Source organism: Pyrus communis, chromosome 12 (genome assembly GCF_963583255.1).
Source record: "Pyrus communis chromosome 12, drPyrComm1.1, whole genome shotgun sequence".
In the NCBI taxonomy this organism is placed as follows: Eukaryota; Viridiplantae; Streptophyta; class Magnoliopsida; order Rosales; family Rosaceae; genus Pyrus; species Pyrus communis.
The window spans coordinates 19357165-19383101 of record NC_084814.1 but is presented as its reverse complement, the minus strand read 5'-3'; the positions used below and the strand labels follow the sequence as shown (position 1 = coordinate 19383101).

At 37.3% G+C, this 25937-nt stretch overlaps 4 protein-coding genes, 1 non-coding gene and 1 pseudogene across 7 annotated transcripts; 2 read left to right on the top strand and 4 right to left on the bottom strand.

The window, feature by feature from the left end:
- Nucleotides 1–29: 29 nt before the first annotated feature.
- On the bottom strand, nt 30–2591 carry LOC137710428 (chromophore lyase CRL, chloroplastic-like). Its single transcript, XM_068449444.1, has 8 exons — nt 2002–2591; nt 1817–1877; nt 1685–1720; nt 1542–1592; nt 1192–1284; nt 673–777; nt 433–525; nt 30–328 (listed from the first exon to the last, which is right to left on the bottom strand). The coding sequence occupies exons 1-8, from the start codon at nt 2235–2237 to the stop codon at nt 188–190; spliced, it is 816 nt and encodes a 271-aa protein (XP_068305545.1). The 5' UTR covers nt 2238–2591; the 3' UTR covers nt 30–187.
- A 4059-nt stretch (nt 2592–6650) lies between these two features.
- LOC137711781 (small nucleolar RNA R24) lies at nt 6651–6745 on the top strand. The gene has a single exon (XR_011065127.1). It is a non-coding gene; the product is annotated as a small nucleolar RNA R24 (small nucleolar RNA).
- Nucleotides 6746–9477: 2732 nt separating this feature from the next.
- LOC137711548 (uncharacterized protein At4g14100-like) lies at nt 9478–10954 on the bottom strand. Its single transcript, XM_068450797.1, has 2 exons — nt 10361–10954; nt 9478–9767 (listed from the first exon to the last, which is right to left on the bottom strand). The coding sequence occupies exons 1-2, from the start codon at nt 10869–10871 to the stop codon at nt 9556–9558; spliced, it is 723 nt and encodes a 240-aa protein (XP_068306898.1). The 5' UTR covers nt 10872–10954; the 3' UTR covers nt 9478–9555.
- Nucleotides 10955–11281: 327 nt separating this feature from the next.
- Nucleotides 11282–13234, top strand: LOC137710122 (uncharacterized; annotated as a pseudogene).
- Nucleotides 13235–14111: 877 nt separating this feature from the next.
- On the bottom strand, nt 14112–16565 carry LOC137711533 (succinate dehydrogenase assembly factor 2, mitochondrial-like). Of its 2 annotated transcripts, none has more exons than XM_068450778.1 (5): nt 16405–16565; nt 16180–16287; nt 15618–15744; nt 14630–14698; nt 14112–14543 (listed from the first exon to the last, which is right to left on the bottom strand). In XM_068450778.1, the coding sequence occupies exons 1-5, from the start codon at nt 16488–16490 to the stop codon at nt 14397–14399; spliced, it is 537 nt and encodes a 178-aa protein (XP_068306879.1). In that variant the 5' UTR covers nt 16491–16565; the 3' UTR covers nt 14112–14396. The 2 variants fall into 2 exon arrangements, with proteins under 2 accessions (XP_068306879.1, XP_068306878.1); XM_068450777.1 differs by having other exon boundaries at nt 16180–16309; nt 16406–16560.
- A 5545-nt stretch (nt 16566–22110) lies between these two features.
- Nucleotides 22111–25236, bottom strand: LOC137711043 ((+)-neomenthol dehydrogenase-like). Of its 2 annotated transcripts, XM_068450239.1 has the most exons (4): nt 24953–25230; nt 23911–24169; nt 23593–23787; nt 22111–22905 (listed from the first exon to the last, which is right to left on the bottom strand). In XM_068450239.1, exons 1-4 carry the CDS (start codon nt 25051–25053, stop codon nt 22510–22512), a joined length of 951 nt encoding a protein of 316 aa, XP_068306340.1. In that variant the 5' UTR covers nt 25054–25230; the 3' UTR covers nt 22111–22509. The 2 variants fall into 2 exon arrangements, with proteins under 2 accessions (XP_068306340.1, XP_068306339.1); XM_068450238.1 differs by having other exon boundaries at nt 23593–24169; nt 24953–25236.
- Nucleotides 25237–25937: the final 701 nt, after the last annotated feature.

Genomic DNA, 25937 nt, shown 5'->3' with positions numbered 1-25937 from the left:
CTAGGCCGCGTTTCCATACACCGGCAGAGTGGCAGATGAATAAATTTTGCATGTAACATATAGGAAGGTACTCGGAAACACAAGAAGTGAGAGATGATAACTGATGTGAAATACCAATTAAGAGAGCGGAGTAACAAAAAATATGAACATTTACATGGATGGTTATAGCCGTTTAAGTAATAGACGATTATTCTTGCAACACAAATGAACCCTCTATTCTTTTCTCCATAGACTGCTGGATAGGAAAATTTAAAGAAGAAAACATGTCATTGGTACTAGAGGCCGGCACAGGCTTGAATTCGTACGGACCTTCCTTTGGACCCCAAACCTGTAACAATACAAAGCACTTTCAATTTTTCCTGTGAGCACTACCACATTACAGCATCCAGTAAGGGAATTAAAGAGTGTCTGACTAAGAGAAGGGAAACCGACCTGATTTCCATCAGCATCAAATCCCCGATCCCAGGCCTGTATCTCATTATTTTTATGAATTGCAAGTTCCGATGTACAGTACGCTGCTCCATTCTGCAACAAACGGGGAAAAACAATATATCATTGAGTAACAGTCATTTGATTCATTGCAGTTTCAACTTTCAAGCAACCGACTGTTATCCATGGCCCCAGAACAAGGTCTTAACAAAAGGAAAAAAGGATCAAGATCAAAAGAATTACCCATGAATTTGGAAAGCTGTCAGGCGGAGTTGAACCTTCATACAAGCAGCGTTTCCCACGCTCACAACGTTTCAGATGTATTGTTGTCAAATGCTCTGCAATGTCCTGCAGACAGAGATAAGTATGAATAAAAACTTTGAAAGCATATCTATAAATGTTTTCGAATGGTTAAATATCAATCTAATTCCCGGATGAAGTAGCAACTCCAGAGCATTTTTTAAGTGCTTACTCACAAGCTTGGGCCTGAAGCCTCACAGGCAAGGTTATAACATCAACGGTCCCTGGTAATGAATGTTTTGAAAATATGGCATTTAAAAAGAATTCAGGCCTGTGAAATTCCTAAGTTATCACTAAGAAGATCTTAGATTTCATTTTTAAATAAGATTTATCCTCCAAAAGGTTCAATGCTAAAGAAGTTATATCAGGTTGAAGTTACCAAATGATGTGGCTTTGATACCAGAGAACCTCAAAGCATGCATTGACAAGCTAAGATTGAGATTTTGATGTGAATAGACTAACCCTAATAACTTCTTCAGGAAGCGGTCGCTGATCTTTTGAGCGATCACAGAAATTCTTGTACTCCTCCACGTCTCTGATTGCATATGAGCTTAGCTGATTATTAACAAAAATTAAACATATCAGAACCTCAAAGAATCCCGAGATACATCTCTCACAGTCTATTCTCATGTCATGCCAGTGCATGAAGTAAAAGAGAGCTAGTGAACATTTACTTAACGAATACTACCCGAAAGGGCCGGGAGGGGTGGTAAGTTTGCCTTTCAATGAAAAAAGGTAAGTTTACATACAGATTACAATAACATTAACAACATGCTCTTAAAATGAAACCGCGAAACGGATTATACACCCACCTCAACATCACATTTCAACTCTTTCGGGCAAGGCTTCACCATATAAAATCTCTGCAACCAGGTAGCACTAACAATTACACAAAATAACAAAATTATGGGCAAGTAAGTTTGCCAAGAAATGACATTTGAAGGCAACAACATACTTGTCGAAACGGCTTCTGGGGAGTCCTCCAAAAAGCCTAACCAAAACCCCACAAATTCAAGCTTATAATTAACACAAAAAACCAAACTTTACAGCAAAAAAGTTGCTGGATTTGGCAAATAAATAAACTTACTTGTTCAAAGTACAAAACCTTAGAACCATCCACCATTTCAGCTGCTGGGCAAGTTACCATTCTGCAAGAAAATCCCGAAATCATGTAAAATTCAACTGCAAAATCCTTGAAACAAAAAACCCCAATTGAATTGCACAAGGAAGGACGGAGGAATTGGGGCCCAATTCGGCTTTTTGGGGACCGACCTAATGTTGAAGTAGTGGTCAGGATCTCTCGCCGCTTGGTCTTTGGAGAACTTCTCGCCGGAAAGAGAACGAGTAACCAGGCGGGCGTGGTCCCACCGGGTGGTGGACTTGGTAAGTCGCTTCAGCAGCAGAACTCCGCCTATCAGCACCAGCGTCTTAACCACCAACCCGCGCGCCACGCCCCATCCTCCGGCGGAATCGGAGCTCCCACCGCCCGGCTCCGACCCGATTACCATTTCCTTGATTTTATTACAATCTCAATTCAGTACCTGCTAGTACCATTTCGATTGAACCCACGCAGCTACTAAATCCTGAATAAACCCACTGTTTTTTTAAATAATTTTTAAACTTCTCTGTGTTGAAAGTTGAAATTATGGATTGATCGTATGGGTTGGGTTGGGTCGGATTGGTTTGGTTCATCAAGACCGTTTATCTGGATTTTGAGAGAGAATGATCGGCCGTCGGCTTTGTTTCTCAAGAGCTTACCACCAACGTTTGCCACGTTGCCGTCACCGTGCCGTCCTGCTTCTTCCATCTACTTGCCGATGTGGTTTAGGGTCCGTACTGGCTTGGGCCATACCCATACAGCCCAATTCATCAACAACTATTGTCCAACATTTCACTAAATTTATACGGAGTGTGGCTAGACTAATTTGTCATACAAGTAGACTTGCCAATAAATCGGATCTTGATACAAATTCGATCTACATTCGATTCGATAAATAAGAGATAGATTTGGTATTATAATTTGATAATCCGATTAAGATTTAACGGAACAAATTTGGATTTGCTTAATTCGGTTGGAATTTTCTCCCCACATGCCGACCCCATAAACTCCGCGAATGGAGTAGCCGAGTAGGGATGTCACTAGACCAACATGTCAAAAGAATAGAATTTTACGGCTTAATTCTTATTGTATTACATAACTAAAAATATATACAAGATACAATCCTTGTTCCATAAGGAAACAATAAACAATAAAGGACACAAACATATATCCTTCGTAATAAAGGACTCCTAATATTTACAATATATTTACATCCCTTTTTTAATATTACACACGGCAATACTTTCCCCCAACTTGACAAGTGAGTCACCAAAAGACCTAATACACACATCATAAGTGAGGATATCCGCAAGTTGCTCTTCCGAGTTCACAAACGACATTGACACAATCTTCTTCTCAAGCTTTTCCTTAATGAAATGACGATCAACCTCCACGTGCTTTGTTCTATCATGTTGTATCGGGTTCTCTGTAGTCTCACGTGCAAACTTATTATCACAATACAAATTTGTGGCCTCTTTTAGTTTGAAACCTAGACCCAAGAGTAACTTACGAAACCAAAGAACTTCACATACTCCATGCGCCATACCTCTGACTTCGGCCTCAGCTGAAGACCTAGACACCACATTTTGTTTCTTAATCCTCCAAGTAACTAGATTTCCACCAACAAACATAAAGTATCCAGAAGTAGAACGTCTATCAGTCACATCACTTGCCCAATCAGCATCAGTAAATCCCTCGATCTTCAGATGATCGGAATTTTTAAACAAAATTCCTTTTCCCGAAGCTGACTTCAAATAAGTTAAAATCCGCATAACAGCTGCCATATGATCCACACTTGGTGAGTGCATGAATTGACTCACCATACTTACTGCATAGGCTATATCCGGACAGGTATGAGCTAAATAAATTAGTCTTCCTACCAGTCTCTGATGTCTAACTTTATCTACCAATTCTTGATCCAGATAAATCCCTAGGTAATGTTTCTCCATAATGGGAGTATCCACGAGTTTCCACCCAAGCATACTTGTTTCCTTCAATAAATCCAGAACATATTTTCGTTAAGACAAGAAAATACCTTTGGATGAACGAGCAACTTCAACTCCAAGAAAAAAACTTTAAGTCACCTAAACTCTTCATCTCAAACTCAGCAGAAAGGTTTTTCTCCAGTTTGACAATCTCATCTGAATCATCACCTGTTATTATCATATCATCTACATAAATAATCAAGGCTGTTACTTTACCGTTTCTTTGCTTCACAAATAGAGTATGATCAGATTGACTCTGATAATACCCATTCTTTTTTATAGCTTGAGTGAATCTCCCAAACCATGCATGAGATGACTGCTTAAGCCCATGAAGTGACATCTGCAACCGGCACACTTCTGCTTTTCCTTCGTTGTTATATCCCGGAGGAAAATCCATATATACTTCTTCCTTTAGATGTCCATGAAGAAACGCATTTTCAACATCAAATTGTTTCAATGGCCAATTCAAATTTGTAGCTAATGAGATAAGGACTCATACCTTATTCATCTTAGCCACCGGAGAGAAAGTTTCCTAATAATCAACCCTGTATGTTTGAGTGTATCCTTTCACCACCAACCTTGCTTTATACCTGTGAAGTGATCCATCAACCTTGTATTTAACTGTAAAAACCCATCGGCACTTGACTGGTTTTTTTTCCTTTCGACATCTCAATTACTTCCCATGTATTATTTTTCTGCAATGCCCTCATCTCTTCATCCATTACTTCAGTCCATTCTCGACTTTTTAAAGCATCTTTAACCCAAGTTGGTACTTGAATTAAATCCACATTATTCACCCAAGCTTGATGTTCGGATGAAAGGTTGTTACATGACACATAATTGGCTATTGGATACTTCAATTTTCCTTCCAGAGAAAACCAATCAGGAGGTACACCACGATTTTGTCATGGTGGCAACTTATACGTATTTATTACATCATTAGTTACATGAGCATCAATGGTACTTACCTCAGGGATATCCAGAGAAGACGTATTGGACAATGGCACGATTGAGCTAAAGAGAGAGGGGGGAACATGCTCGACAAGAGTTTCGGTAGTATTAGGCTCGACAGCAACTTGCTGTGGAGCTGTTTCTTTTTCAACAGAAGCTGGCTGAATGCCAGCACACTCTTTCTCGGCAAGGCCTGGCTAACACGCTGCACTATATTCAACAGATAGCAACCAAAGCCCTATCACATTCTCGACAGTTTATTGTTGAGACCTATTGTTCTCATTGTCATCAACATATACTCCCCTTGAACTACATATCACATTATTTGGTATTTCTAACCACCTAAGATCACCCTGATCACCACTAGTATTCTTCCCCTGGTGATTTGAAGGTGATGGGATCGAAGAATAAAAATACTCGGATTCAAAAAAAGTAACATCCATGGTCACATACATATGGTGAGTTTTAGGATGATAGCACTTATACCCTTTATGTTAGGGGGTAAACCTAACAAAGACACATTGAAGAGCACATGGATCCAATTTGCTACGATGAATCTTGTGAATATGAACATACACTACACATCCAAACACACAAGGAGTTAGAGTATTGATGGATATTACGGGAACATGTTCTGTCAATACTTGAAGATGTGTATGGAAGTCCACAACCCTAGTTGACATACGATTAATCACATACACAGCATAGGTAACGGCTTTAGGCCAAAAATGTTTAGGCACAGACTCACCAATAAACAAGGCACGAGCAGTTTCCAAGATATGATGATTTTTTCTCTTAGAAACCCCATTTTGTTGCGGAATATGCGGACATGTAGTTTGATGAATAATCTCACGATCTTGTAGAAACCGCGATCACTCAAAATTTATGTATTCTCCACCACTGTCGGAACACAAAACTTGAATATCAAAGGAATATTGAGTTTTAACCATCTGATGAAACAGATAAAACACATCATAAACTTCACTTTTATTTTTCAACACATACAACCACGTCATACGAGTGTAATCATCCACGAAAATAACAAACCACTTAATTCCCAAAGTAGTACAAACAGAGGAAGGCCCCCACACATCATAGTGTATTAGTGCAAATGGAGAAGATCTTTTATTCATACTTGGAGGGAATGAACGATGACTTTTGGCTAAAATACATACTTCACATTTCAATTCTGAGTCTTCAATATCACTGAACAAATCAGGTAATATATGTTTCAAATAATTAAACGATGTATGCCCCAAACGACGATGCAATAATAATACCTTCAGTAGATTACTATTACTGACGCACGAACCAAATTAGCTCTTCCAAGAACCATGTCATCCACATAATATAGCCTCTCTCTCTTAGTGCCACACCCAATGATCTCCTTTGTCTGAATATCCTGAAGCAAGCAAAATGAAAGATACATTAATACAACACAATCCAATTGTTTAGTGACTTGGGGTATAGACAATAAGTGATGGGACAATGATGAAACCAATAAACAACAATGTAAGGGAAAAGAGGGTGTAAGAGACAATGTTCCTGTTCCAACAGTAGTAGTAGTGGTAGTAGTACCATTGACAATTGCCACACACTTTCTATGAGAATGGGTCGTAGATTGAAACAAAGTCTTATCATACGTCATATGATCCGTTGCACCGGAATCCAAAATCCAACATGTATTTGTCATTGTAATAACTCACGAGACAGTAATACAAGACAATCACAATACCACACCAATTACGGAACCACACGCTGCAAGGAACACAAGCAACATCAACTTGTCATGCTACTATTCAGGTTGTTAGATCGACACAAAAAACAGTGGACTGCAGACTTTTTGCACGGACTATAACAACTAAGTATGCACAGCAACATCAATCCAAGCAGCGACGAAAAGCTAACACGTAAGAAAAATATCCAATTTGTTTGGGAATTCTCAATGCAATACAATTGTTTTGCTTGGCATTTGGGCACTCACTTTTTACCTAATAATATACTTTGCACTAGGCAGCAGCTGCAATCCACAAGGGTTATCGAGGCCATAATCAATCAAGGAACAACCTGTTTTCCAACATTTACAATTCAGATTGGAGAGATTATTCAAATTTTATGTGGAGGGAACCTCAAAAATTTCAACAAGATAGATATTGGCAGCAATCTGAGGAGTTCTATTCAAGACCTATGCAGCCACCACAGCCTCCCCCACAACAATTCCAATCGAATTCAAGTATGCCCATGGATAATGATAAAATTCTTGATGTACTAACTTCTTTGACGCAAGGCTTACAAAACCAAGCAAAGAAATAATGAGATCATACAACGACTTTAGAAAACAAAAAATCACAGATTAATAACTCTCCAAACAAAGTATAGGCTCAAGTGTCTTAGGGTTGTAGCGTTAGTTTGAGTTTCTTCCTTCAAGCAATTATACACAACGATTACCCAAAAAAAAAAAAAAAAATCCACTACACAATAGCCTCTACTCAACATACGACACAGATAAAATTCACCCGCCACAACACGATAACATCGATGGACTTGATTACAGTCGTAGCAACACATAATTTTTTTTTAGGATTTTTGATCAAAACCTAACTCTAATATCAGATAGAATTTTACGGCTTAATTCTCGTTGTATTACATAACTGAAAATATATACAAGATACAATCATTGTTCCATAAGGAAACAATAAACCAAACATATATCCTTCCTAATAAAGGACTCCTAATATTTGCAATATATTTACATCCCCTTTTTAATATTACTCACGGCAATAATGTTGGAAATGTGCCCTAAAACCAATCATATGATGATACTTTACGGACATTTCACAAAGTTAAACTAATGTAGTTTAAATGTAAAGGGCAAAGATTATTGTTTGAGCCGTCTCATATAAATGTTATATGCTTAAACGATAAGTCCAATGAATATGTGATTGGAAGAATGCGATCTAAAGAAGTTAGATTCATGAGACCATTCTTTAGTTGACACATCCTAAACGTTCCTGATCATAGGATTGTCAATTGGGCATTGACAGTCCGTTAAGATCAGTACGTGCTATGTCTTCTCTCAGGGAGAGTGACTAGTCTCGAGTCATTGGTGTATGTGACATCAAGACAAGTACGTAGGTGCTCAATAGAGAATGAGTTCACTGAACACGATCAACGAAGAGTTCTCATATTCATGTCACATGAGAACTCATGGTTGGGATAATGCAAATTAGTCTTTTGACCTGAGGCATCACAGTTGTCTTGTGGTTAGGTCCTTAATCTTTGATTATGTCAAAGTCACTCCATCAGGAGGGTGTCCACGACATCGTTGGGGTTAAGCCACTTAGCTATGGAGGCAAGTGAATGCGCAACAAGGGATCTCTAACCTTCAAACTGTTTGAGGGAGAATACTCTATGATATGATTAAGAATCTTTGGTCAAAGTATGAATGAGATTTAAGAATGTGTTCCAAATCACATTCAAGGTAATCATATAAGCACAAGACTCACATTGGATAGTAGACATGAATAAACTATCAAATCAAACAATGTGGTCAAGAGTATTGTATTAGAGAAAGACCGTATTGCATTTGTAATCCTAAAACTGAATAGGTTCTCCACCTCTTCTGATTAGCTTGGGTAACCATGACATGCTGCTAGGCGTCAACCATGGTTTGTGGAAGCCCTAAAAGTGTATTACCACTAACGGGAGAATTGAAAGTAAGTTTCAATTCACAATCGATTTGAAAGAGTTTAAATCGCCCACTGCCTCGCTAAAAGGAACCTAATGGACGTACACCGTGTAAGGTAGAGATTGAAGATTCAACGGAGATGAGTAAGAATAATTAAATGGTTTAATTATTTATGGCAAGGATTAATTAATATGATTATTAATCAAACGAATAAGTTCGTTAAAAGACCTCGGGATAGTTTTGGACCTTAAGGCCCAATGGGCTTTGAACGTCAAGTCCATTGACTTAAGTTGTGTGACAACTTAATGAATAATGATTCACAAAGGCCCAAATAGCTCAATAAATCCCATATGGCCGGCCATGTTAGAGAATGAGTGGTTTTGGACTTATTTGCCACTCAAATGAATTAAGGAATAAGTATGACTTTATAGCCAAAATTCATAAAGGTTTTTTTTGGAGAAAAGATGAGAACACAAACCTCTCTTTGCTCTCAAAGAGGCCGGCCACCCTAGAGGAAAATAGCTAGCAATCTTACTTCCTCTAGGTCACTCATTTCTTCTACAATATGCCTTGGTGTGGAGACTTAGAGGTTCTCAATTTTGGGAACTTGGAGAAACCTTTTCATCCATCCAAATCCATGGATCTAAGATGCAAGGAATGAAGGCCCTCTCTTTGGGTGATTAGCCTTTGCTTATGCAAAGAGGAATCTACAAAGGTATTGATTTCTCAACTCACTTTGTTTTGAGTTGAGTCTTGGTTCACCTATCTACTAGGCTTTGAAGTTCATGGGTTAAGTTTTGTTTTTGAGTGCATATAAACATGATTCTGCCTTTTAATTGTTAATTGCATGTTGTTGATGTTGCTCAAATGAACTTGTTTTTTACAAATCTTCCTTTGAAATAAAAAGTACATATTTTGGGACATGAAATTGGACAATGTTTCATAAGGCATAGATAAAGTGGCTTGGGGACTTCAACTTGCTCATATGATGAAGAACGATTTATGAACCCAAAACGCATGAGTAGAAACCCAATATCATATTCACTAAAATATTGAATCACATGCAAACTTATGTTATGTTATTAAATAGTTGTTCCAGTAACTCAAAAACTATCCAGGTTTCCAATGCTCCTCTCATCTCTTATCAGCCTGCCATGAGAATAATCACTCGTCACAGATTCAAGTAGAAGTGGAGGAGACCTCCTCCTTTGTGCTGAATCAGTCTTTTCCTCCCCAAAACAATGAGCAGGAGCATCCCACTTGGCATCCTCAAGCACAGCTCCCACCTCGAACGTCATCACGTGAGCATTATATCCTGCATTATTCCACTAATTCATCAACCATTTATAAACAAATATATATATATATATATATTGGGTTGTCAAACTATCGATTTGAGGGGAAAAATCTTTCGCCAGGTCGTTTGATCACATGGATGGTCTGACCAATCACACAAAACAAAAGAGATTTTATATTTTGATCTCATCCGACTCCACGCTAATTATGCCATTGTGAGAGAGCTACCTTACCCAAAAATCCTTCCAACTTGACACTTCTAACCATTATAACATTCACTAACTAATATGCTTAAGTGTCTCATTTAATAGGAACACAATCTGCTAGATTACGATTCATTTATACCTTAATGGATAAGGGTGAACGCATCAATGAAATAGTTATGGTACAAGAATTCTCAGATAATAAGAATATAATCTACTGAATTATGATTAGTATATACCCTAGTAGAGAAGGGTTATCCTATTAAACTAATGGCTATGGTGAATTCTCATTAAATATTAACGTATACTTTAGTAAAAAACGGTGAACTCATCAATCGAACTCTTAACTGCTACGAAAGTGTTTCATCGAAGGCAAATTTACATAAATTAGCAACAGAAACTTTGATACCTGTGTAGAAAACCCAATGGACAGGTCTTTTAGTGAGAACATCCTCATAGTACCAAATAAAATCAACCTTCTCCCACACATTGCACAGAAACCCGTCCACGTGTCGCTGACCCAGATAATTAGCGCCGTCGAGCCAATCAGGCCGGAGAATGCCAACCGGAAAATGCATGGTGTTGCATTCTCTGTCGGAGTCCAAGGTGTAGATGTACGAGGTGCCATTGTCCCATTCGAGGTCGTAGGTGAGCTTCCCCAGCTGGCTTTGGATTATGTTGAAGTTGCGGCCGTTGGGCCAGTCGTACCAGAGATCCACCACCTGCAGGGCTCCCTTGCTGTTGTTCATGAAGAGGACAGAGTGGAACTGGTGGGGCCACGCCGCCGGTGCCGGGTCGTCGGAGGCGGACTCTACCGCCGCCATCATCGTCGTCAGTGGCAGATTGAGTGGCGTCAGAAGGAGGAGGAGGAGAAAAGGCAAGGACATGGACATGGACATGGTCGGACTTGTAGAGGTCATTGAGAGGATATGGTTGCACCTGCAGAAAGTTGTCCCCACTATATACGATAGAACCGAAACTTATCAATGTTCTCGTACCTAGACAATTAGATTACGGATTTCCGTTTCCACCCACAAACTTTTCATGTATTTATAGTTATACCTATTTGTCAATTTGTCACCTCAACTTGTATAAAGCAGTTAATTTCTTTACGAACTTTAAATTTAGCCGATTATCCATATAAACTTTTCTAAATAGTTAATTTCCTCCATGGTTTTAGATTTTGAAAATTTTCATTCAAATTTTATCTATGTTTTTGTTTCTTGTTTACGTGTTAATATTCACCAACCGCTTCCGAATGCATATTTTGAAATGCTAGCGGTTCATTACTTGACTATTTTCTTTCGTAAAAGAACCCCTTAGGCTTCACTCGGCTGTCGTGAGCTCCGCATAACCGGCGTCGTCCGACCAGCGTCAGATTAGCAAGAGGACACCCCCGCCCCTCACACCCTCACATCATCAATTCGATGAAGAAAAGAGTTCGGCCCAACTTTCAATTTGTCCAGTTCAAGGTAAAATTCAATGGTTTTAGCAGTAGAAATTTCAAAGTATGCATCTTTTTCTCTCACCCTCCCCCCTAAATATCTAATGTTGCATCCTTTTGTTTTTTTTTTTTGAATTTTCAGATCCATTAAACTGGTATACAAATTGCAACCCTTTTGTACTATAATTTAAAAATTGCATATCTTTTGTTCCCCACATAAATAATTTGTTCCAAATTTGCTTCATTTTTTCCACCTTATGTAAAATAGTGTCATCGTTATTCTAAATATGCGTTTGTTTTTTCTTCTGTAATTAAAATTATGATAACTTAAAGGAGTCGTGACATTAAGGCATAAAATTCAACTAAGCTTTAATGTTTTGTTCTTAATTTGTTCCTCTTTTGTTTTCGGGGTCAAACCATGTATTAGAAGGCGTATCTGTTCAACTTGGAAACCCGACGTCGGACAGAAACAAGGAAAAAGAACTTGGGAAATAATGGGAGAAATAGGGGTACTGATTACAACTTGGTGGACCGAATCAGTTGGTTGCCAGATGCAGTTCTTGATATTTACCCCTTTCACTGCTTCTATGAAATTAAACCAGAACTAAGAGACCAGGAAACAAGTAGATACGTTGATACGTTGATAGGAGCAAATTATTATGAGGATCTTGATCGCTTATCTTCCTTCATGAAGGCATGTCCTTGCTTGAAGAGACTTGTGTTGAAGGTATGTATTCACACCTAGTATGGATAGAATGGTAAAACTTTGTATTTTATGTGCATTTTCAACCTTTTATTTTCCATCTCCCGTGCATTGCATCACCAATTTTGATTATGAGGAAAGCATAGAGAAAGTTAGGTTTTTCATTATGATTGGTAAAAAGGAAAATGCTAGACACCAACGTAAAAAGTATATTTTTTAAAAGTTCAAAAGAATTGTGGATCTTTTGCTAGACTGGATGCATTTGTTAGTTATTCATAGTCCGGCATGTACATAAAGTGAATTTTCAACCACCAACTTATGTGGGTATGTTGCATTTGCATTGAATAAACAAGTTCCATAGTGGACTCAAACATAACAAAATAAACTTTGCTGCATCAGTTGGTGTACAAAAGTTGTTGTGCCTTATGCAATCATAAGGAAGTTGTGAATGTGAATTTCACTTCCACGTCGTATGGTATATTTTGATGTGAAAGTATTGTAGTTGTGTATAATGGTGGTTTGATTGGGAGGAGGTTTATAATGCTGGTATGATTGGGAGGAGGTGTATAACGGTTGCGGTGGCAAGTGATGGGTTGGGGTGCCGAGGAGCTAAGGTTTTTCTCAAGAGAGAGAGGATGCGAAACATGAGAAGGGTATATGACCTCAATAACTAACTAGGGTAATACGGGAATTGAAAGAATACATGAAGTAACTTTTTGACTAAGCTTTAAACTGAAGCAACTTTCCTTGTTCTCATTGGTGTACACTTTGTTGTTGTTTTCCTTGGTGCAGGTAAACAGGCCAACATGTGGGGAGAGGAAAGAAATTAGCGAAAGTTGGTAAATGCCCCCATAATTACCTCAAGGTAGTTGAGATAGGGGGGTACCGTGCTCATGCATGTGTCATTCAACATGTCATGTTCCTAATGGAGAGTACTGTTGAATCGGAAAAAATTGTTATTGATCCTGTCCGGCATTGGTGTTGGCCTAGGGGAACGGATGGGGGAAGGGAAGAACCCGATCTGGAAGCGAAAGCAAGAGAACATGCTATGCAACACCTTAAACAAAGAGTGCCATCGACTCTTGAATTTGTATGCCTATAGTAAGTGTTGTGCTTAAATTATTAGGAGATTGTGAGTAGAAAAATCCATTTGAGACATAGTTTGCGTTATTTAGTTAGCTACATTTTACGATTTCTAAGTTAGGTGATTTTCAAAAGGGGTGATGGGGTTATTCGCGTTACACCTTGAGTCTGAAATTGTATGAATTATGTTTTGTATCTATTTGAAAGTATGATTGTTCATTAATTTGATGATGTGCCAGATGTGAGACCCGTTTTCAAATAGTGTAGAATCTAAGGGAAATTTTAAAACTAAACTACTATAGTAAAGAAATAAAGTGAATTAACTTTTAAATTGTCTCAAATTTAAGGGAAATTTGGAAATATAACAATTTTAGATACCATGTATTGAAATATGACCTAATGTTTTTAACTCTTCTAAAACTAACCAAAATTGATGTTCAAAAGACTAAATTGCCCTAGAACTAAAACATTCTCTTCAGCAGCGTTTGATTACCTCACGAAGTCATGTGACTGAATAATCAGCAGCATATCAGAGTCGTTGCTTCACGATTCCGACGACAAAATCAAGGTTGTCGAGTCCGACGACGAGGACCGAGTCTCAGAATGGAAGGACCAGATCACCATCAAAGAGTCGGGATTATCCCCTCCTTGAACTTCGTCGTCGGGCTGCTCGGATTCTTCTTCGTCAAGTCATGGACTGGATTCTTGGGAAAACTAGAGCTTTCAGTTTCCCCCTTTTCTTTTATAATTACAACACAACCAAGTCATCTGTTCCATTAAACACTCTCTATGTAGTACGTTCATTTTCGCCACCTATGTTGTATTGTCGATCAAGATGATCAAGAGCACCAGTTGATCAAGTTGCTATGTTTAAGCTGGTTTTGTTTGAAACTGCTCAAAGGCTACAACTTAAATCCATCACAAGAACAAAAGATTAATCACTCATCCTCTGTTTCATAAAAACCGCACCGTTTGATTACATGACTTATTTTCTTTCATTCAGGAAAGCATGCCAAAGTGTATGAACTATATAATACATTACATTCGAAAATAAAAACCGAGGGAGAGAAGACGTCCAACAATACCTCTTGGTTTTATTGAGGCCGATCGGTGTTTAAGTTGAGGCATTGCAAGTTCTAATCAACATTTTTCACTGCTAACACATTACCAATCAACATACCGTTCGAAATTTAACTTGAAAAGGTAATGGCAGAGCTACTGGTTCCCCGTTATAGGGCCGCCCTGGCTTTTCTTTATATCATCCCACCCTCTAACCCATGGCTGGTCAGGTGTTGCTCGTGTCTCGGGAGCAGCATAGCTGTTCAGGTTGTTCGTGATCTTGTTACGCACTGCAGTAAAAACCTACAAAAACATATCATTTGAATGAAAACGGAGACCATGAAGAATCAAGCAACATATGCAATTTGAACTTTCAGATCATTTCTCACAGGATTAGTTTGGAGTGCCTCAGGGGGTTGCTCCTGGCCGATTAACCACTTCCACAGATCTGGGTTTTCCTGTATGAGGAAAAATGGTATCAGAATGTGTTACCGAAAAAAAAAATGATATCAGAATCTCTCCCTTGTCATTCAAATTTGCAATTTGCATAGTATCAATACTAGAAAAACCATACATCTTGCCTCCGGCTATGCATACATCTTGCCTCCGGCTATCTTACATCAAATACATGAATAGGGAACCGACCATGCTCTGGGTGCTAAGATTTGCAAGGTTAACAGGAAACACAGTATTTACTTACACACTCTAAATCTTTGTTATTTCAGCTGTTGATGGCAATCCAGGGATTTAAAACATCTTATGTTTCTTACGAAACCATTTGATTTTAATTGCTTGAAAACTCCTGATGGTTTACAGTTCAACCAAAAATGCAAAGTCATTACGCTTTTCTCTTAAGTGGAATAACTATTATTGCTAATATGTCAGTGAATAAAAAAGCTTATAATTTAACAACTGAAGAAGCTAGGACCAAAACAAATTGGTCCAGGTCACCCTGCTCTCCAAAGCACTGGATCCTATGAGCTATATGTCAGTTATCTGCTCAGACAAATCACAAATATGGCAATTAAAACGAACAAAAGAGGTTAAATCAAGCACTAACTTATGCTGGGAGTCACCGTGAACAAACACATCTAAGCTTATGATGCATATCCAATACTTCTATTTTTGGTTGAGGGGCAGGCCGAGGGCTAAACAAACAGAAGAAAACTCGTAAAATTCAACATATTCAGTTAGTCTAGGATGACATATAAACAAGAAACTTGTTACTGAAGTTCCAAAGAACAAATTTCGAATGCGGCCTAGTCCTCCTCTACTAATCACGCTATAAACTAAGCAGCATTCAAAAGCCAAGTAAAAGCACAAAAATTTGAAAGGGTATGACTTATGAGATGATCACAGTAGTGAAAATAAATTTACCAGGTCGAGGACATCCACAAGAGATTTAATTCCCTGTTCATCCATGGAATGGATATGCTCCTCCACCCACTTACCCAGAACCAAATCCAACTCCAAAAACCCTCTCTGCTTGCTCCTGTATATCAATCTGTTCCACAACCCAAACCAATTCTTGTCTCAGAAACAACAAAGCAATTATTACGCGCCTGTTTGATAACCATTTCGTTTTTACTCTCTAGTTGTCATTTTTTTTGGGTTATTGACAGAGGGGAAATACACTTATCGATCAGGCACTAAAAGGCTTCTGGTAACAAGTGTTTTTTTTTTTTTTTTTTTTTTTTTTATTATAAACAAGTTGAACATTTATTAAAAGTTCAAGTGTTCCTTGAGCATTTGGAAGTGCTTCCTGAAGAAGCATATGGCAGGTGCTTTTCCAGAAAGGCTTCTACGAGCCAAAAGCAATTCTAAGTTTTTTCTGCCAAACAAGTTAGAAGCACTTTTGACTATCAGAAAAAGCTTTTCTCTCCTCCACAAGCAATCTCAAACAGAAAAAATGGGGGAAGAAGAAGATGGAGTTAAAGACCTGTTAAATAAGCGCCTCTTGCTCTCTTGGGTAGAGAGGTCGATGTCCAGATTGCTGCCATTGTTGGTGGAATAAGAACGCTGAACCAAACCGTATCCGAATTGAGGCCTGGAAAATGAAATCACGCCCCCAACAAAATCAGAGAAAATTCAGACTACGAAAAGCCACAGCCTTTACAAAATGTTAATACAAATGGGGGAGAAAATCGATGAAAGAAGGGAATACCTGAGATGGGTTTCGGCGGGAGAGATGGAAGCGGTGGATTTGAGGGTTCGGTGGAGGCTGATCAAGCTTCTTCTCAAGCTTCCCATGTTTTATTTTCTTCTTTTTCGTTTGGTGTTCTCAGATGTTTAACAACGGAAGAGAGAGAGAGAGGGAGAGAGAGAGAGAGAAATATACAATTTGTGGGCTTAAATTAGACCAACAATGAAAAGGGCCTGCCTGCTCAAATGACACACTGGCCCTTTCGTCCATATGGTTGTGCCAGACGAAAGAGCAACGTACTCCAAACTTTTTTTTTTTTTTTTTTTCAGTACAGCGATGTTTTTATATTAAGGGAAGAGAAAGTTCGGTAAAATTACACAATAAGCAGTTTAATTTGGTATTAAATTTGACATCCACGAGATCCAAACCTAAACCTCTCACTTTCAAGTGAAAATAAATACAGACCGTAATACTGAGTGACAACTCTTTTTAACAAAGACAAGTTTGGCTGTTTGTTCTTCAATCGAGTTTCGTACTAAATTATTATAACTTATTATTATAAAGTTTGGTTAAAATTTTTATCTTTAGATTAGACGCATGTTTGAAACATTTTTTAAAATGATTAAACTCTTATACATTATTGAAAGGAACTCTGTTGGTTTGTTTTTAAATTAGACGCATGTTTTGAGACTGCGATTGAAATAGTTAAAACTTTTGAACATTAGATTGAAAATATTAATAACATTGCTGATGACTAAAAATGTTTACAACAAAAGTAGTCCAAACTAGTCCTTATTGTTCTAACTGAAGTGTGCCATTTTATTGTAATTCAATATTTGTTGAGGTAAAACGAAAGGATTTTATTGAAAGATTTAAACATTCGTGCAATCATCAAGCAGAGCATCACGGATTAAATTTGGAGACTTCTCGAACCAACAAGAATCAAATGGCATGTTTATTTTCATCATATGGAAACAAGAATTCTATTTTTATTTTTATTTTTTTAGAACAAATGAACATTATTGTTTTAAACCAAATATGTAGTTTTTTTTTTTTTTTTTTTTGTGTTATACGAAAACACAACCATACATCGTAATGGCATGTTTATTTTCGTCATATGGCATCATATATTTTTAGTTTAAGACGTACTCAGGAATGTTAGAAATTGGAGAAATGAATGAGAATGAGATTTAATTCTATGTAGAAATAAAATAGTAAGATTGATAAATTAGCGCTAAACACAAAGTAGAAATAAAATAGTAAGATAGATAAATTTTATTGCCCATTAGGTCGGCTTTACATAAGTTAACTCTATGTAACAATTTTGATAACCAAACATTTTATTAAAAAATATTGAAAATTCAAAAGGTTATTTGAACCACATCTATGCACCACATGTTTATAAAAGATCTCGTTTGGAAGTACTTTTAAAATGATTAAAAGTGCTTTTAGAGAAGATTTTGGTTTCGAAAAACACTTAAAGCTTTCCTACAAGAAACATCAGTTATGTGTTTCTTGTTGGAAGCACTTACAAGAAGCACTGCAAGTAATTTTCTATGATTCACTTGTATTTTACTAAGGATTGGTTCAAAAAATAATTTCATCAAAAGCGTTTTCAGCTATTTTAAAAGCACTTTCAAACGAACCTTGAATATCACCAACATAAAAGCAGGCAAAAACATCAAGATCGCTAACAAATTGTTGGCAAACTATTTTTTCTTTTAGGAAAAACATAAAAACAGTAATTGAAATAGAAATTTCACAATCCAATAGATAGTTTTTCAATTAAACAAAAAAAGAAAAAAAAAATAGAGAACTAAGAAACACCAGTTCCAATCCAAGAGAAATAAAGGCCTCACTGAGACTTCGATCTTAAATTCCCAGAAAGTATATAATACCTATGGAACGTTAAATAGAGTAGCCAATGAGCCAATTGCCATAGCTTTGTCTTGTGCATATCAGCCCCATAATTGTTGGTGAGGTTGATACCCATTAAATTGCAGAGAGTTCTGGTTTGGAAGGTAAAGGTGTTGATCATCCTGTGGCGGAAGGATTGTTGGGAATGGTTCCTCTTTAAACAATCCGTCAGAACCTGTAAGTTAAAACATAGTTAGGGAACTCAAAAAATGGTGATCATATGAGATTCAAGATAAAAAATTTAAATGCATATATGTCTACTTACCCATGGCATTTGTGTTGGAAAAGAGGTTGTATCCATCACTGCTGTAATATCCATTATGGTTAAAATTTAAGTAAGATTGATGATTAGGGTTTTGAGGAAGATAAACTATGTAAGATTGATGGTTAGGGTTTTCAGGACGATAAACTAGGTAAGATTGATGATTAGGGTATTGAGGAGGATAAACTAGGTAAGATTGATAATTAGGGTTTTGAGGATGAGGATTATCATATGAGTTTTGAGGAGGACAGTCGTTGGGGGTTTGAAGAAAGAGATAGTCGTCGGGGTTTTGAAGAGCAAGATCTACTCCATCATAATCAAGCCCATTGTCTTCTGTTGTAACTTCATCATTTGGTTGTTCCTGAACTTGATTAACATGAGCACTTGATTGGTTTGAATCTTTAAATTTCTTAGCCTTGTTAGGCTTCATATATACCCTACACAAAACTCAGTCATCAAGCTGCAAGAAAGAAAATATCAAGTTAAAATTAAGTGTTGGGAGGAACACAAAACTCTTTTCAATGGTCTTCTCGGCACTCCAAAAATGTCGCCCTGCACTTCTTTCTATGTAAAATTTCTCTTTCGGGTGCATGATGAATTTAGGGTGACAGACAACTCTTTATTTTTGTTAAAGAAATAGTAGTAAAAATCTATCGATCTGTATTTCATACCCTCATGTTATTTCTGTCTGCTTTCCAGGGAGAGGAGCTTTGACGTTAAATTTATGCATCAGCCAATCAGACTTCTTACCCTTGGGAGACTTGCCGTCGTAGAAAACTAGTGATGTCTTAAAACCAACTTCAACATTTTTAGACATGACATCTTTTTTAACCCCAGTAGCTTTCCAGTATCCATTCCCTGCTGCTCGATCTGGACGTGTCCCTTTTGGATACTTTTATCCGTTGGTGTGAAAAAGTACCACGTGCGATTCCCCATCAAGCTTGTATTTTGCTGCGCATGATCAACAAAATTGAACAGGCTTACAAATTGTAAAAACAATAGAACTATACGGAATTACATGCTTAATTTCAAACAAAAAATAATTAAAAGAGAAAAGTTTATTGTTGCTATCAAATCCAACATGTGCAAAATCAATGATATTAATTAAACTTTATATATATATATATATATATATATATATTGAACCCTAAATTCAAGATATTGTAACAATTCAACAAGCACAATACGTTATTATGCTTTAGGGTTTTGTTCCTACTTTCGAATAAAGAACGGTAGTTTGGATCTCATCAAGCCCTGCTCTCGATTGTATATTTCACAAGGCCACTAGGCGAGCCTAGTGTTGTGTTTCCATACCCACTCGACCACTTTTCTTTCTTTCATTCTTTGATACAATACAAACAATTGCGGGAAAAGGAATTCAAACGTAAAATTTTAGTGTAAAGATAAATGATGTTAATCACTTGAGCTACAACCCTATCAACTACCATTCTCTCTCTTGCAATTTCTTCTAGGGTTTCTACATAGTATGTACAAATATATATATATATATTTATATACACACACACATATACATATACATACATACATATATATATATATATATATTAATCTTTTTCAAGAGTCTCCTAACCCTAGAACGGGCCATGATAACATTCTTCTAAAGCACTCTCATCTGATTCTACATACTCCAAGAAGCAAAAACACATACAAAAACACATGCAGATACAAATAATTGCATGTGATATTGGTTAATCTGGAAATCCTGACTGCATCCACACACATGCAATATACGATACTATAAAATAAACACAAATACATTAATTTAAACTGAAAACGAATTAGTTATCAAGGATTAAAATTAACGGACCTGTTAGTGCATCAGGGCTGAATCTGTACAGTTCAACTTCATTAATAATATTCGGAGGCAGCGGTAGATTCGCAAAATTTTCCTCCTCAAGTAGTAACCCACAAGTTCTTCATCCAAGGGTTTGAACCGGTACCCCGGTGGGATTGAGTTGAAGAAAGAATCGTAACTGCCGCTGTGTCCACCGTGGAGATCACTGCCATTGTTAATCACAAGAACAGCTCTGCCACTTCTTATACTTTGATTATTCTCCATTGGTAGTTAGAGAGTTGCTTCGCTTTTGATGCTTCTGGGGCTGATGAGAAACATAGTTGAATTGCAGCTTAAATAGAAGTTGTTTACAAACTTATAGTACGTATAGAAAAATAAAATTAAAACAAATTAAAGTAGAGTTTGAGTTGGATTTGTTTACTATTTTTTTGGAGCCGGTGATAATATCGTTAAATTTTAAATTGAGTCGATTTGATAATTCTTTTGGATAATCAGCAATTATCCCTTATTTTTATTGATTATTCTTTTGGCAGGATTTTCACGTGGTGCAATTTTACCGGCCAAAAAGGAAAAAAAGAAAAATCAACTTAGTAATCAAGCAAGATGGAAAAAATTTAGGGTGTGAAAAAACTCCATGCAGCTCATGCATAGGAGCTTTGCAAATGGAAGCTGGGTTGAGACTCGAAAGAAATCATACATGGTGAATTAAACCGGGAAAGAATGACGGACGGTGAACGATCATAAGTGAGGTACAATGCGGAATGGATGTATTTTATTTGTGCGAGGTACAATGCCGTATGGATATATATTATTTTTACATGACAGCATTCAAAATTACTTTAATCTACAGAAGAGGAGGTTCGAAAATTGATGCAAACGGGTAGTCTCACTGCTTGACCAATATGCACAATCTAGTATGGAGTACATAGAATTCGGATTCTCGCCAAATCATTTTTGTGAGGATTTCGGATTCATAAAAACAATACTTGACAAAATATGACTATACAATATATGATAAACGGAAATAATTCACAAATTCTTAAGATTCTCACTAAAAGGATCCGTCGTGTTGGGAGTATATAGACTTAGGTAGGATGAGAATCTAGGTATCGTCATGCATGTCATTCTTTTATGTCGTGATTCGTGAAATCCTAGTGCATAATGAGAATGGTGAATGAAATTGCACTCCAAGGAAGTAAACATAAAAAATAAGACCTCTCCGACAAAAGGCTTGTAACTTAGCTAATATTACAAGCATACCCTAAAACCCGAGGTGATTTGTTTGATTTTCATATTTTTCATAATCGCTTGTGTTAAAAAGATTATGAGCTTGTTTGAGTATGTTTTTAAAATGATTGAAAACGTTTTTTATGAAAATATTTTTAGATCAATCTTTAGTAAAAATGCAAGTAAATCTTAAAAAAACATTTAAAGTGCTTCTTGGAAGAAACACATAACTCGTGCTTCTTGCAAAAAACACTTCATGTGCCCTTGGAATCTAAAAATAACCTTTTCTAAGAGTGTTTTCGGTCATTTTAAAAGCACATCTAAACGAATCCTATATTGTGCTAAGCTTCTTTGCTAGATAGGCATACAATCTTTTTATTTCTGGTACTTAAATAAAACAGAAATGCTTCACTCGCACCATCAAAATTAAAGTGATCTTGGAAGCAAGGATTTAGAAACATAGTAGAGCACAGATGTGTTATTTCCCAACTTGATACCAAAAATCCTTCAATGACACTACGAAAATCACTTGCATTGATAGGTAAATAAAAGAAACATTTAGCATAACAGTCACTGCCCAACTTAATCTAGTCTTAATCCCAATAACTAAACAAGATTGGGAACAAAAAGTGCTTTAAAAATCCCGGCTTTGCGATTATACAGAAGCACGTGGCGTACCCTTGTTGACATCAAATTCGTTGTAAAATCCATCCTATCCGCCTACATCCCTACCGTATGTTGCCGGCTCCCTTCTTCAAGTATTCCCTCACGGCATATTGCAGTTGCAGTTCAGAAACGTCGATTACAATAGAATTTGCACCGTCATTATAGCTTTAGTGGATATGAAGTCTGTAATGAAGCAATTTAACTGTTGCGCAAACTGTCAGTCTTTAGACAGACTACCTTAGAAGCTTATCTCCCGTCTTTCAGCGAAAAACTTCCCCGTTATTGCCAGGTCCGGAAGCAAGGCAAGCCAAACTGCAGTGTCAGCTCCTTCTTCGGCTGATATATTCCCAGCATAACCTGTCATAGCAGTCTTCACCCAACCTGGGCAGTAACAGTTGATATAAATTTTCTGGCCTTCTGGTCTGTCAGAGAGCATCTTCGCCACCAGCCTGGTGTAAGTGTTGACTGCAAGTTTTGATACTGAGTAGTCAGTGAACGTTTTAGGCCACCCACCTGATTCCCAAGTGCCATCTTGTACTTGTTGTAGGAAACTGGAAACTGTTTGATCAATCAGTTCCTCAGTGACTGTGTCCAAATTGCTAAATTTCTCTCTCAAAATCACATCATCAATTTTCTGTCAGGTAAAAAATGATTAGATCGACATAAAGCAAAGCTGTGCATGTGCATATGGTTGGGAAAGCTTAACAAGTTTTGATACATTCTCAAAAGACAGCAACGAATGATATCATGCAATGGAGGTTCATATCATATTAATGATTTTCCCTCTGGGAGAAATCAGAGCCGGATGGCTAGCAAGCTCTCAGAAATGCTTCATGATCTAGCAGCTAGACAGTTACTTTACTGACCTGTCCTGTCACCAAACCCACCTCATATCATGCACCCATGGTTTCTCAACAGTGTTCCTCCAACCCAGTAGCATAACCTGGGTGAACTATAAGCCCTCCTAGAAATTTGATCATTGGGACAAATTATAAAGGCAGGTCCCCAAACTTTTGGTCAAAAGGGCTCCTGACACTCTGCTAGCACTCAGACAAGCACAAACCCTCTTCTTAACTTCTATAACCTATATGGGTTATTTTGAAATCCATCAACTTTGGGCCTTTCAGAAAACACAACTGGTTGGTTATTTCTTCTCAAGCATGCAAGCAAAGATCTCACTAACTTAAACAAAAAATGATTTAGTTATCCCTGAGCACAACTTTCTCCAATTCCCCCACTCGAGACATTCATGGACATACATAAAAAAGGATGAATATTTACGAATACAAAAGAAAAGAAGAAAAGAAACAAATTCACTTACATTCCGCTTGCCATTTATTCTACCCAATCTTGAGCTCACATTAACAATACGAGCTCCAGCAGCTGAAGGTTTCATCAAGGGGATTATTGCTTGAATCATGTTTTTGGTGCCATAATAATTTGTTGTAATAACCTGAGAGGCATACTCAACAGTATTATCAGAACCCTGATTGAAATTAACAGCTGCATTGTTTATCTGCAAAATTGAAGGGGGGTGAAATAATTGCACAAAATTAGAACCCATGTGGCAAATGGCAAAGTATAGCTGGGAATTGAATGAAACAGATAATATCGAAAGCCCAAAAATCTGATCACTCACCAGAATATCCAACCCACCGTAGTTTTCTTTCAACCAGTCACAAAACTCAGTGATGGATGCCGTGTCTAGCACATCGAGCTGATGGCAAAACACATTGAGACCACCTTCTTGGAAGACCTTAGCCGCTTCAAGCCCCACACTGTGGTCTCTGGATGTGAGTATAACAGTAACTCCATGTGCCGCAAGCTGCTTCGAAATCTCAAATCCAATCCCCCTGTTACCCCCAGTCACCACCGCAACAGTCTCTGCAGACCACCACCTATACAAACATACATGCATTCCCAAATGCAAAAATCACAATTGGGTTTTTGTTTTGTTGTGTTTAACTCATGAGAGTGAAAAAGTTGCAAAACTAAAAAAGATCATAAAATCTAGAGTCTAGTATAAGATCATGCATTCCCAAATGCACAAATTACAACAGGGGTTTTCCGTCTTCTTGCGTATATTTCATGAGCATGAAAAACCTGCATAACTAATAAAGATTATAACAGCTAGAGTCTATGTTAACATCATGTACTCCCAAATGCACAAATCACAACTGGGTTTTCTTACTTTTTTGTGTTCAATTCAAGAACATGAAGAAATTGCAAAACTTGCAAAGATCATAACATCCAATGCACAAACGACAACTGGGTTTTCTTACTTTTTTGTGTTCAATTCAAGAACATGAAGAAATTGCAAAACTTGCAAAGATCATAACATCCAATGCACAAACCACAACTGGGTTTTCTTACTTTTTTGTGTTCAATTCAAGAACATGAAGAAATTGCAAAACTTACAAAGATCATAACATCCAATGCACAAACCACAACTGGGTTTTCTTACTTTTTTGTGTTCAATTCACAAACATGAAGAAATTGCAAAACTTGCAAAGACCATAACACCAATGCACAAATTACAACTGGGTTTTTTGTTCTGTTCTGTTTTCAATTCACAAACACGAAGAAATTGCAAAACTAACAAAGATTACAACAACTAGAGTGATCATCACAGAAATGCAAATCTGAGCAAAATCAAACAAGCAAAGTGGGAGCAAACCAACCGCTGGTGATCAGAATAAGGAATGGTTCTGAGGAGGGAGATTTCCTGGCGTCTCTTTTCTCTTCTTTCTTTAGCTCTTTCAGTTTTTTCAGATTTTCCCATGTCTGCTCTGCGTCTTGATAGAGAGAGTTTTGGTTAATTTAGCGTCGTTGGAAGTTGGAACGGTTTTATCACAGCCGCCGTGGCCCTAGGAGCGACAGGGCTCCGTCACTTGACACGTTGTTGGTTTCGGTCAAGTGCCTGACCCGATGTTTCTTCCTCAAAACTCCGCCCTAATTTCGGATCCTTTCTCTCCTCCTAACCATTGCTTCCTCTGCAATCTGCAATGAACTTCCTGAACTTGCTATGTGTTGGCCCGACCCAAAGGCTTGCAATCAGATTGGGCTGGTTTGGGCTGGGCTGACTTGATTTTAAGATAATACAATACTTCCTTCGTTCCTTTTTAATAACGTAACATTATTTTACAGTACAGGATAAAATGAATAATCGAAAGTTATGCTTAGATAAATTCATTTAATTCAGAGACTGTTAATTTCTTCATATGTGCCGAATAATCAAAGATTATGATAATAAGTAGCATTCTCGTGATAAATGATCATTTTTTTTATTCGTATGTATGATTAAGCAATTTCCAAATCCAATTAGTTTTTTTTTTTTTTTTTTTTTTTTTTTTTTTAAATAATCTTTGTATAATGATAAGAAGAATGAACGGTTTCAAAAATGACGTTTATACAGCAATAGATTAAAAGAGGGGAGAAAATGAAGTTTTTATCATTTTGAGCCACAATTTAGCATCCCAATTCTTAAATATCAGTTTTTATTAAAAATTTCAAATATGGCGAAAGGACCACGTAAATAGACTCAGATGCCCTCATCATTGAAAGCTAAACAAACGTAAACTCCAAAGAGATGGGCTTCTTTTCAATTTTATCATGGTTTGATTATAGGAAAAATTAGCATCCGGTCCCAAGTTACTAATGTTTATT

Excerpts from the sequence above, each read along its gene's own strand:
- LOC137711533 (XM_068450777.1), bottom strand. The coding sequence starts at position 16,490 with ATGGGAAGCTTGAGAAGAAGCTTGATCAGCCTCCACCGAACCCTCAAA. Across the intron at positions 16,310-16,405 it reads TCCCGCCGAAACCCATCTCA|GGGGCGTGATTTCATTTTCC; the intron begins GGTATTCCCTTC and ends CTGATTTTGTTG. Across the intron at positions 14,699-15,617 it reads TTGTGGATGTCCTCGACCTG|GAAAACCCAGATCTGTGGAA; the intron begins GTAAATTTATTT and ends TTCCTCATACAG.
- LOC137711043 (XM_068450238.1), bottom strand. The coding sequence starts at position 25,053 with ATGGGAAAATCTGAAAAAACTGAAAGAGCTAAAGAAAGAAGAGAAAAG. Across the intron at positions 24,170-24,952 it reads CCTTATTCTGATCACCAGCG|GTGGTGGTCTGCAGAGACTG; the intron begins GTTGGTTTGCTC and ends ATGTTTGTATAG. Across the intron at positions 22,906-23,592 it reads GAATAAATGGCAAGCGGAAT|AAAATTGATGATGTGATTTT; the intron begins GTAAGTGAATTT and ends TTTACCTGACAG.
- LOC137710428 (XM_068449444.1), bottom strand. The coding sequence starts at position 2,237 with ATGGTAATCGGGTCGGAGCCGGGCGGTGGGAGCTCCGATTCCGCCGGA. Across the intron at positions 1,878-2,001 it reads GACCACTACTTCAACATTAG|AATGGTAACTTGCCCAGCAG; the intron begins GTCGGTCCCCAA and ends ATTTTCTTGCAG. Across the intron at positions 1,285-1,541 it reads AGTTGAAATGTGATGTTGAG|CTAAGCTCATATGCAATCAG; the intron begins GTGGGTGTATAA and ends GTTAATAATCAG.
- LOC137711548 (XM_068450797.1), bottom strand. The coding sequence starts at position 10,871 with ATGACCTCTACAAGTCCGACCATGTCCATGTCCATGTCCTTGCCTTTT. Across the intron at positions 9,768-10,360 it reads CCATTGGGTTTTCTACACAG|GATATAATGCTCACGTGATG; the intron begins GTATCAAAGTTT and ends GGAATAATGCAG.